Raw genomic sequence first — 12,404 nt, forward strand, 5'->3', positions numbered from 1 at the left:
GGTTGGTGACTTGTAGCTGATTCTTCTCGTCTGCCCACAGGAGACCTGAGAACTGACCTCCTCACACAGAGCTGTAAATGCAGCTGGCTCTTGATCTCTGCAATAGCATAAAACATGCAGGATAGCCACTCTGCAGCTGTTATGACTGCCCACAAGCTACCAGAGTAGCCGTTGCCTTCTCTTTCCACCCATTTATACCCTGGCATAGTGAGGCCATTGGAAGGAATGTTTGACTCTGAACTTGCACTATAAACTAGAGCTGTATGCTTAGTGAGTGAGCAAACAGCTTGGTGGTGGTGGTGAATACGTACGTGGCCTCTATGCCAACGAGGAGGAAGCAGGTCTCCTTTGCAGGCAGACAGATATCTTCATACCCTCATCAGCCACCACTACTTTGAGTCAGGAAACTGTGGTGGAATAATTTTTTCTCATTATAATAAGAATATCAAAACAGTCAAAACTGGAATTAGAAAACTCCTCTCTGATACACAGTTTCATCCTTCCATCTGTGATAGGGTTGTCTGTTTTTGTTTTTTGTTTTTTTTTAATTAAGGTTGAGATTGTAGCTAGCAACAAATAAGGATGAAAACAAAATCTTTTGTAGGTTGAAGCGATGTGGGACAGAAACCGCAGCTTCTTGCCTCATGAGTGCAGTGCTGAGCAGGCTGTAGGCATAAGGGCAGGAATTGCCAGCAGTCAATCCTCTTTGCTGGGAGCAGATTTTCAAAAGTGCTTTTATTCAGAGAACGCGTCTGTGGCTGCAGAGCTAGCTCTGGATGTAGGAAGATGTTCATTCTCTGCTTTACAATGGGTTTCCTGTATAACTGCAGGAGAGTCTTTTAGCCTCCTGGTGCCTCAGCGAAACGCAGAAGCAGCAGTAATGTTACCTCAGTGAGGTACTGCGAGAGTCAGTATGGTGGCAGCTGAGTGCAGCTCTGACACTGCAGTAACAGAGGCCATTTACATACTGAAGAGAAATAGATGTTGTCTAGCCAGTCACTACAGGAGCTTCTGGGAGCTGATTGTTAGCTCTTTGTTAGTAATCATTATGATTAATTACCTCTCTGGCATGAGGCAGAGGAAGCTTATTGTAGAAGTAACAACAGCACACTTAAAAACAACTGCCATTTTTTCCTGCATGCCCAGATATAAGACTCCTCTAAAGCCAAGAAAAATCAGAGGCAAGAAAATATTTTTAAAACCCTCTCCTGCTCCTTTGTGTTTCATTTCTGTTTATTTCCTTTGTTCAATAGACTGGAAAGACTGCAGTGGAAGAGAACCTCGGCACAGGGGACACACTGAGGCCCTGGAACGTCTCCTTCAGCAGGTTCGAGCAGCTCATCAGCATTATAATTGCAGAGGTAAGGATAAATATCTATGTGGTAGGGCACCAGCTGAAGCCTCTGTGGCGCCTGTAATTTTAGCAGTTTTCTAACTAGGTCATACCTTCTCATTCATCAGGAAAAGAAAGATATTAATATTGGCCCATCTGGAATCACTTTAGTGCACTATCTTGCTCTTAACCCTTGAAAATTAGTTGGATGAAAACATCTGAAAGCTAGAATGCACACAAGCACAGACACACCCTCTCTCCTTCTATACTGTACACACCTATTGATTTGTTTTTTCCTACAAATCATTGTCACACAGGATTCCACTAAAATATTTCAAGGATTTCTCTTTTGTTTTTTCAAGTAAAGAAATACTTTGAAAAGTTAACAACTGTCTTGGATCAAAAGAGGGGACTTGGCTGCCTCTAAATGGAAGACACTAAGTATTCAAGTGAATATCATGCCAATGTATAATGAAAAGTAGTTGCACAGTGCAGTGGGAAGGCTAGATTGCTACATTTGCAGATAGAATGGACCAAAACTGGGAGAGAGTACAAATCTCAGCCAGTTCTTTGCTCTTCATTCATGAGAAACAGACTGTGCCTTTAATAGCTCAAGAGCCAAGGCAACAGTTTGGCATTCTTTCTAAAGCCTATATAAAAACTCCTGTTCTATATGGCTTGTTGAAAAGTTGCTATTTATTTTCTTAAAATAAACTTCTAACTGGAATAATGTGTTGTGGCAAAGGAACTTATTTTAAACTGAAGAGTTGAACTACCATGAAGTTTTCTTTTTCTTCACCTAGTATGACTGTTATATTCCAAGTTGCATCAATTGATTTAAATTCATAGAAATACTTAGAGCTAAAATCATCTGGCTGAAATGGAAAGATGCAGCCTTTGTTCTTTATGTGCAAATATGTCACAATCATGATGATCCACAGTCTGCCACAACCCATTGTAACCATAGCAACTTAAACTATTCAGCTATGTTGCTTGGAAAGGGCAAGGAGATATTGCAAGAAAATGTTGTTTCTCTAATTAAAATTCGTACAAACATTATCACTTGCAGGTGGTCTTGGTAGCGCAGATTCAGATGATGTATTTTATTTCTTATATAGCTTTTTCATGCTATTAAAGAAGCCATTTTCTGTGGTACAGTTTTCCTTTTATGGAGTTAGTACATATCTCGGGTTTTTCAGGCCACCTTGCTAGTCAACAGGGAATAAATGATGGAACATCTGAGAATATTCTTAGTATAAATTGTTTTACTGACATACCAGGCCTGAACAGAAGCAATTATAAAAAAAATTCAGAAAATCCCTTCTTTTAAGAATATGACACCAGTGCCTGCTGCTTATAAAATTCCTCTGCTCCAGAAATTAACTCCAGTCTAAAAGCAAAGCACAGACAACTCTGTAACTGATCTTGTAACTCCTTTTCCTTAAATAATCAATAACAACAAAATAGAAGATCTGTTTATCTCAGAACATTTTCTTGCATGTAAGAAACAGGATCTGTGAGCTTATATATGGCAGTACTACATTGTGGAGTCAGCTTGAGCAACACCCTTGACTCCAACCAAATAAAAATCTCATAATTGCTTGTAATGTAATAGTATAGTTTGGATAAATCAGGATTGTGACGTAATAGGACAACCTTTGGAACTTACCTTAAGTATATGACTGATGTCAATCACTTGTATTTCAGTAATTTGCTAAAGAACCAAGACAAATGGTTTGCAGAAAAAATAAGAATTGTGACATCACTTTGACTCTGAAATTTGATTCAGGAATTTATCAACCTCAGCAAAATCCGAGAAGTTTGATCAAGGATCTGAGATAGGCTATCATGTATGACTGACAAGCCCCAATAATGGTTTTCACTTAATATAATGCAGAGGTCAGAGCTCGATTCTTAGTGAATGTAAATTAGCATGATTGGACTGACATGGATAGAGGTCAGCATGGATTTGCTATTACACATAAGCTGAGGACCTAGCCTGGCATTTATCGAGTGTTTACTGTGCTTCTGTTTGATTATAAATGAATATTTTTTACTTCTGTTTCCCCCATTTGTTTTAGAGATGTAAGTAAATAGCTGGGAATTGTTTGTAGAATATCTTTGAACGTGCTTGCAACCACTGATTTGCAGTGGTTTATAAATGAGAACAAAATCAAGCTTTGTCCTGAACAAACAGTAGAATGAAAGCTAGGTGATAGAGGAGACAGAATTCAAACCTGGAGTCCTGACACCTTGGCGTGCCCCTAAATGATTCCCCTGTGGGGATATCACATGCATGCTGCTCAGGCTGGCAGGAGGAGAGTATAGGAGGACCGCAAAGGAGGTGAAAGAAACTGAGAGGGCAATAGATCTAAAAGATCTAAGATGATTTGGATAACGCAGAAAAAAACCTCAGTATGTGAAGGAGCTGCAAGAGCAGTGACTGTGTGCTAGTGCTTCAGTGTGATCTGGGAGCGTTAAATTGCCCAGATTCCACACAGATCTCTTGCTCAAGTCTGTTCATTCAGGCTTTGCGCTGAAGCCTGCTGTTTTGCCCTATGCTTTGCATTTCAGAGGCTGAAGAAAACAAGCTTACAAAAATACCAGGAAGAATACATTGGAATGTACAGTGAGTTTAAGAGCTTTTGGAATTAGATCAGCTGTTGCTTTTGAACCTGCTCTGTGATATCATGAAATCTCCTAGGGAATTACTTAGGAAGCTTTGCTTTCATATGTTTAATCTTCTGGAAAACCCTGATGATTACAAACAACAGTCATCCATTTGTCTTCATAATACCATGCTACAGACTATCATAACTGAGTTACTACAATTGTATGTCCTGGCAACATTTCAAATGTATGTTTTAAGTATTTTCTTTTTCTTATAGATCATTCATTCTAAACAATTCTGAGTGAATTAAGTAATTGTGTGATGCTTCATTAAGAAAGGAACCCAACTCTTCTCTAAAATGCTTACCAGATATTTTTTTTCTGAAATTTAGTTGAAATGCCTTTTACTAGACAAGTCAGAAATGAAATAAAAATGTTGTAATTTAATTCACAAGAAGATTGCATACTTTTATTACATTTAGCAAAGAGTAGGATCTCTGATTCCATAGGGCATTTTAGAAGTTTTGATTATAATTATTTGTGAAAATATACAAAAGTAGGACTGAGAACCAGGCCATAGACTGAGAACTTCAGGTAGGGAATTGAAGAAGTTACAATTTCAGCTGCTGAGCCTGACTTCGCCATCCAAAAAACACCTCCCGGTAACATGATTGTCATGCCTATAGCTTCTTCACGAGGTACAGAATTGCCCTTTGAAAGACATCCCATCTTGAGGTGAGGTAGTATGGAATATATCATGATCTCAAGCCATAACAGTTATTGAGGTGTCTGCCTGCTATTTATGCCCTTAACTTCTGCATGGTATTATGTCTCCATGCGCATTATCCCATTGACAGTTGTCAGCACTGCTAAAAATGTATAGCTTTAAACTGAGTTTGAATTTGTCTAGAAGCTTCAGTCATTTGATCTCTTTTCATAGTTATCCAGCTAGTAAAAACTCTAAGCCCCATTTTATGCCCTCCACTAGGATTTCAGTGAGATCTAGCTCATCTTGTGCCGATTTGTTTCATTATTCAGCATCACCCTAAATGATATTTAGCTGTTCCACAGACTGTCAGATTCGTGGGGCTAAAATCTGTCCTTGGATAATTTTGCACTGATGTAATTCCATTTACTTCACATATGCCCCACTTGAAGAGAGGCACCCGCTTGTCTAGTGACAGGACAAAGAATTCCAAATGCTCTTCCTTCCCAGCGGAGCAGCACCGCATAACAGGCATTCCTGCAGAGAGCCCGCGGCTGCACGCTCGCTCGCAGCCTGAGCGGGCGGCTTCGTTCCTATTCCTCCGCAACCTACTTATGCTGCTTTGAAGTATCTGTTGTGTTTAAGTGAACAACAAAGAAACATTTATATATTCTGCCTTAAGAGGAGAAAAACTGCTGATGTTATAAATGCATCTCAGTAGTTAATTTCCTACTTCAATCCAGATTTGAATATTCCTGATCTAAATCTAATCACTGAAAATTCTCTAATCTCTGCCAGGATATGTTTGTTCCTGAGCTTTTATTAAAAGAGCTCACAGCTCAATCGTTGTATCATTTATTAATATAAGTTTATTTTGTTGTTACTGATGTTTTACTATAAAGGTTACTCTGTGTTATTTATTACTTAATTAAATAACAGACTGTTAATGTTCCATTTCCTGTGGATCCAAATTATCCTCTAATCCCAGGTCCATGTTTTTGGCTTCTAAATACACTATACAGTAAAACAAAAGCAAACAGCAGTTTACAGTTTTCATGTAACTTCACGTTATTTCTTTTGTTGCTGGCTTCTAAGAAGCTGTGGAGCAAACCCAAACCACTAAATAGCCCAATAACATATATTTCACTTGTAATGTACCCTCTTATTTTAATGCTTAATGCTGCGATCTCTGGGTGTTTTATACAGAGTTACGTTGCTTTGCATTTAGCAATTTCCTCTTCCATTCCTTCTGTCTTTAATATAGAAGAAAATAAAAACCGCATAATTAGAATGAACTTAATATTCTTAAATAGGTCTTAACCCTGGAAGAAGGAAACAGTAAGACAGGAGTTTTCATGTAGCATTTGGTTTACATTATTGTGAAATACTGAAAAAAGCTCACAGTAAAATAAAAATGATCTGTGGAGATATGGCTAGAAAAACAAATGAAATTTTTAAAAAGAACAAGAAAACAAAGATCAGTTACATCAAAGGAGCAGTCATGGGTTCAGCCGAGTCTGTGAAAACTAAGCTGAACAGTGCATTGGAGAATATGCCATGGAGAACTAGATCGCACTGGAAAGACAATGGATTTGATGATCTAATATATATCTAAATTGTGTGATTTCACCCCCAATAGAATCTTGTTCTCTTTGTACTTGCTGTTCAGCAGAGTGATAATTATGCTAACAATGTGTGTTCTTTCTGTGGTTTTCAATGTGCAAATTATGGTGCAAATTTATTCATCATTTAAAAATATGTTGAGCACTTCCACAGATGGGGTTTTGACAGGAGCAAATTTAGATGTTCTTTAAATGTTCAAACTTAGAACTCATTAAGGAGACACAGATAGACATCTCCTATTTTGCAATAGCGCTAACAGGGAAATATGTTAGTCTGAGAACGTATAAGCAGACTGATTAGCAGCTTTCAGCAAACAGTTTTCTCCTAAGATCTTTCAGGAATTGTGTTTTTTCCCAGTGGAGAGGGGTGACCCTCAAAATGTTTGTAAATTCAATCTGGATAAGCATCCATACTTCAGGTAAAAAGAATACAGTCTGACCCTGAAAAACTGAGGAGTCATTTCACAGTTAATTTTTCTTTTTGTTTTTCTTTTCCAATCATAGTAAATATCTTAAGACTTTAAGTCTTTGGGACTGTTTGTTCTTGCTGATTCTCTTACAACAGGAGAGACATCACTAAAGACAATGCAAGAAAAGAATTTTTAGTGCCCATTCTTTTTAAAAGCCATATGTAGAAAGGCATGTGTGACTTCTTGTTTACACATGAGCAAAGGTAGCAACCAATGACAATACTGAAATCCATACACAATGCTGCATATTCCTGACTGCCACCTATTGGCATATCCCCTAAAAACTGCTTACAGGTATACAGGTGGACACAACTGTTTCAAAGAGCTTGAGGGTTTCAGTTCCCAATGGAAGATTCTTCTTTGGCTTAAAAGGCAGTTCAGGCCATACATGAGAAAAGGCAAGACATTCAGTCATATTCATTGAAAACAATACAATAAATACAAGTTTAACCACATTTTTTAGAATATTGGGGAAATATTTAAATTTTGAGGCTGTTCTTGCATTGTAAGAGCTGGTCCTGAGATCCTTACAGGCATACAGCGGGCCTCAGCTTTGACATGAAGTGAGTTAAACAGCTCCTCCTTGGATTCCAGATTCCTAAAGAGTAGCTCTGAAAGCTCTGAAGCAATTTAGGTGAGTGCAAATTGTTGTGACAGGAAAAAAGATGCATTCGAAACAAGAGGCCGTGCATTTAATGAGATACAAAGAAAGATGAGAGATAGTATAGAGGCATAGATGGGGGACAGTATAGTTTTACTTAGAATAGATTACTGATGTTGCTATGTTATTTAGTGATTGCCAATGGGCCAATTATTCTGTTCTTAGAAGTTTAACAGTATATGTGGGCATAAACTGAGGAATTACAATATCCTAAAATGTTGACTGGTAACACTCTTGTGTGTTTGAGATGACTTGCAAAATTCGTATCTATTCCAAACAACCAGACGAACACTGAGAATACATGGTACTGGTTCAGGCTACACTGTTCCTAGGAACAAAACAATATTTTTACCAGGTCTGAGTTTGCTGGGATTAAGGAAATTGTTTTATGCCCCATATCACTAAGATCATGAAAATATAAGCAAAAGGTTGTATTATGGGCATGTCTCTAAATGTTGTCTGTTGAAAGGAATAAAGTGGGCACTTAGTGAAATTTAGTATTGTGATTTAAGAGACAAAGGTTCATTATGAGATGCTAACTGAAATTTAAGTGCTGGATTTGGTTTGGTTTTTATTTTCCATTTTAGAAAGTTCTAAATTACAGAATGCTGGTCGCAAGCAATCAGTATCTAGAAGCCTGAAGCATCTTTTCCATTCATCAAACAAGTTTGTGAAGAATCTGAAACGGTTTGTCATCCATTTTATCTCCTAAATATGCCGAGTTTTAGCTAACAGTTACTGCTTTTATGTAATAGTGAAAAGCACCTTAAAAATAGATGTAAACAGATTTTACTCCCAATTAAACAGCAATCAATCAGAATAGACCTGCTAAAATTGCATATATGTAAGATTGATGCACCTGTTTGGAAAATAACGTTCCAGTTCCTACTGAAATTAATAGCAATCTTTTCGTTGTTATTACCGAAAATGAATTTGAATTGTAACAGTGAAATGCTGTATGCAGACACAACCATACAGTTCCTTTAATATTTTTGAAGTACTTTCTCTGTGGCTGCTCAGTAATGAGACTGTGGAATTTACTTCATTCATAACATAAAATGCAGGGCTTGGATAAGCTGTTTTAATAGATATTAATACCCCATTGGCCAGAAGCAGTGCATCTAGAATTCCCTAATATTTTTAGCTAGGTTTGCAACTCAGTATGACCCAACAACCCTCGGCCTTGATAGTTTGTTTTAGCAAATGAAAGTTTCTTAGGCTGGATTATTTCTTCTTTCATTGCCATGAGTGTTCAGTTTGCTTTTTCTTCTTTGTATTATGATAAGAGTTTGATTCTTTCAGGAGAGCTCTCCAGGGTCTTTAAATTCCCTAAGGCAACTGCTTAATGTATGTAACTAATTGCAAGGGTAAATATTGAAAGGGATCATTTCTATAAACAGTTTTGCAGATATTCTGGCCAAATTACACTCAATTACACTAATGTAAATCCATAATAACCCTCCTGATTTCAATTGAGTTACTCCAGATGAACTCTGAAGTAAATGAGGGCCGATCTTAAGCCCATTAATGATAAAAAGTTTTGGTAAAATTTCTAATTTCTGAAGGTCATAAAGCTTCCATTGTATACTCTTTACTCTGAAAAATTCTTACTAAAATTGATGTTCATGGGTTGCCCAGATTCATAATTTATTAGGTTCTTGTAGTCTCACATCATCTGAAGTGATGAGCTTCTCAAATATTTTTCAGAATTCACTGGCTGAAATTGCATGATCTGTATAACACAAAAGTTAAGATCAGGTGATTAGATTTACCTCCTCAGCATTTAAAATCTATGATTCTTTCGCTAAGATTTGTAGTAGCTAAGATTTGCTGTGAATTTGAATAGATATGAAAGGTGTTTGACTTAATGTTTCTCTCTTTCTTTAGGGGACTCTACTTATCTGTTATATTTTTTTACAAGGACAACTTATTAGTAACCAATGAAGATCAAATTCCAATTGTGGAAATTGATGACTCTCACAGTAGTTCAGTTATGCAGGATTTCCTGTGGTTCACAAAGGTAACAGGAGCCTAAGTTCATATATTGCTTCCACAGATTGGGTGCTAGACTTTGCATGGGCCTCAGCTGATCATTCTTTGTATATGAAATAATGTCATTGAAAAAGCTAAAAGTGCTTTACCTGTCACTCATGTTGAAATGTAATTTTCACGTACCATTTATATGGGTTAAGTCCTGACTGGCTCACTGATAGTGGCACAATTAACTATTTGAAACATATGATACTACATAAATGATGGCTAATTGGGTATATAAAGGTTTTATGAACAGTTAAGGGAAGAGCCTAAAAAAAAAAGAAGTTTTAAGGGTAATATTATGGTTATGCTATCATTCAAGACATCTTTGTACTATTTTTGTACCCCACAGAACGGTAGATCAATTTTGCATGATCGTCTAAAAAGCAACTGAAATAGGTGCATGATTTTTACAGAATGACCTCTTCTGCCTATGATTCGATATCTGTTTCTATCCAGGCAACTCATTGCCATCATAGAAACTCAAATTGATGAACAATATCTACTGATTTTTACAAGTCCAAAATGCTTTTATTTTCACTTCTGCTTTTGTAAATGCTGAGAACAAAGACTGACTGAACTAGACATATTTTTGCAGCTGTCTTGTATGTGGGATGATATCAGATGGCTGAGGCAGAATATGTCTATATCCGTGTCCTCATCAACAGCACTTCAGGCCAGGCAAAAGATGCTTTCAGCAGCAGCACAGCTACAGGTTGGTTGCCTTGCATATTTTCAGCTGTTAACTTCAGTGACTTTCTGGTATCTAAGGGAAAGTACTGCCAAATGTCCTTTGCTTCACCACTCTCCATTGACCTATTCTTTGGAGTAGCATTATCATCTACAGTGAAGTGAGTTACTGAGCCTGTTTTGCCAGCTGGAAGAAAGGAGTTACATTAAAAGTAAATAGTAGGAAAAAGAAAGGAAAGAAACAATAGTGGCAGGAGAGGAAATAAACAGATATGAAACAGTAAATAATGACCACAGATGTGGTCAGCCTGTGACCAGCCTGTGGGTTTTCAGATTGGGAATGAAAGAGTTGTAACCCTAATATTCACTGCTCAAAATCCTCTTAGAAGGCCTATTCATTATTAATATATTAATGAAGCATTTAAACTCTCACTGAGGCTTAGCACTCCCTTGTGCTGTCTGGGTACTTACAGCAGTAGGTAGCTTCTGCCCCCAGCAGTAAGGACAAGTAGGGTGCTGAGGCTGTCAAAATGGGGTTCTTGATTCTTCTGTGGCTTACAAGCGGCTCAAGTACAGCTTCTAGGCCAGAGCTACGCTGTCTGACAAACAACATGGCTATGCTGTTGTGGGTTGTGTGAGGCTGATGGACAATCCATATCCTGGGCTACAGGAGGAAGCAGTCCTGGAATCCTAGTGTTTTTGAGTCACCACTGACAAACCTGCATTCACAGCTCAGCCCCTTCCACAGGGCAGGTGACTCTTGTCACCTCTGTGCTGTGAACTATTCCTCACTCTGTGCTCCTCTTAGCCCTCCAAAGGATATAGGTTGTGTCTTGTGGCTTTTATCTGCATAGATGTGCAGCTTGTAGGGTCAGGAAGGTTGATCATACATGATTTAATGAAGTTAACGTTGGTAACATTAAAAAACAAAACAAAGGATTTACGTACCAAGATCCCATCAAACTGCATTGGAGCCCATGTTACGTAAGCCGTCTGGTTTTGTAGGAGAAATTGAATCTAGCTCTTCACAGTCACAGCCCAGTGTTATCTACAAGAGCCACTTTCTTCACTAGATGCTGTAGAGTTTAATAGAGATTGGTTAACTTTTACAGGCTTTCTTTTTTAAAGTAAAACACAGAATTCTGAATCAGGGGTGTAACTGTCTATGAAAGCCTATTAGTGGAATCAAAACTTTTCATAAAGTAGGTCATTCTGTATTAAATTCTATATGTTTGAGAATCATTTCTACAGAAAGCCGTTTTTTATCGGCTCTGGTTTGGTTCATCCCTACTTAAATTCTACAGCACTATTCCATAAGGGATAGTATATTAAGGTTGTCTACAAAAGCAAAATGGGCTAAGCAAAGACATGTTCTGAGTGCCCTCCCTCAGAACCAAAATCACATGGGATTGTCAGTGTGGAAATAAGAATGAACCTTTCATTAAGTTCTTAATAGGGCTGCCAAATTTTTAGGGTGAAATGTACCTCTGTGCAGAGAACCTGCCAGAGATGTATTTAAACCCTTAAGAACAGAGATGAAGACCGGTTAAATGGTGCATAGATCTTGTGCTGACCCCTCAGCACAGTGCTATTGATGTCATAAGGTTAAGGCATAGGTAGTGATTTTCAGGAGACCTAGTTCTCTTCCAGCCTGTGCTACTGGTATAACTGAGTGCCACTGAGCAAGCCACTTAATCCTTCTGTGTCTTGGTCCAGTATTTGTTACACAAATAATAGTTATACTTTATGACATGATTTCTCCAGCAAAACATTTTGAGCTTTATTGTAAAACTTTGAAGAATGGATTTAATGATAACATGAAATCTCTAGTTGCAAGGCAGACCCTTCATAAAATGCTTACTTTTGTGGAAAAATACATTTTCAAAAAGAAGTGTGTGTGATTCTTACAGAAAAAGGATGTCCAGGCCTCACTTTCTCCCACCTTTTGTTTGTACCACATAGCTGGCTCCTTATTCTGTGTCTATATTCTTCCTCAAAGCTTTCAGATGCAAATAATTACTGGTAATAATAGTATTCTTCTAAAATTCATTGATTTGAGGACATTGCATAATAAAAGAGTACTTAGCTGGTACTAGCTTTCTACATATTTGGTTCCTAAAACCCAAGCATCTCAGTGTTTCATATACCATCATGACTGTTTGCATGCAACTCTTCCTGTTATATAGACAGAGTAACTGAGGCACAAAAGAATTAAGTGAAATCCCGAAAGCTAACCAGAAAAATCTATGGGACAATCCTGGAGTTAATGCAGATCAGA

General features: G+C 37.7%; 1 protein-coding gene across 1 annotated transcript in view; it reads left to right on the plus strand.

Annotated features, from left to right (window-relative positions):
• The window catches only part of ANKFN1 (ankyrin repeat and fibronectin type III domain containing 1), a 67,981-nt gene that overhangs the window by 36,913 nt on the left and 18,664 nt on the right, over positions 1-12,404 (plus strand). Inside the window, exons 7-10 of the mRNA XM_026099072.2 lie at positions 1,254-1,361; positions 7,990-8,089; positions 9,290-9,422; positions 10,035-10,151. Of these exons, the coding sequence (XP_025954857.1) occupies positions 1,254-1,361; positions 7,990-8,089; positions 9,290-9,422; positions 10,035-10,151 (458 nt within the window). The remainder of the gene's footprint in view (positions 1-1,253; positions 1,362-7,989; positions 8,090-9,289; positions 9,423-10,034; positions 10,152-12,404) is intronic.

Source organism: Dromaius novaehollandiae, chromosome 18 (genome assembly GCF_036370855.1).
Source record: "Dromaius novaehollandiae isolate bDroNov1 chromosome 18, bDroNov1.hap1, whole genome shotgun sequence".
In the NCBI taxonomy this organism is placed as follows: domain Eukaryota; kingdom Metazoa; phylum Chordata; class Aves; order Casuariiformes; family Dromaiidae; genus Dromaius; species Dromaius novaehollandiae.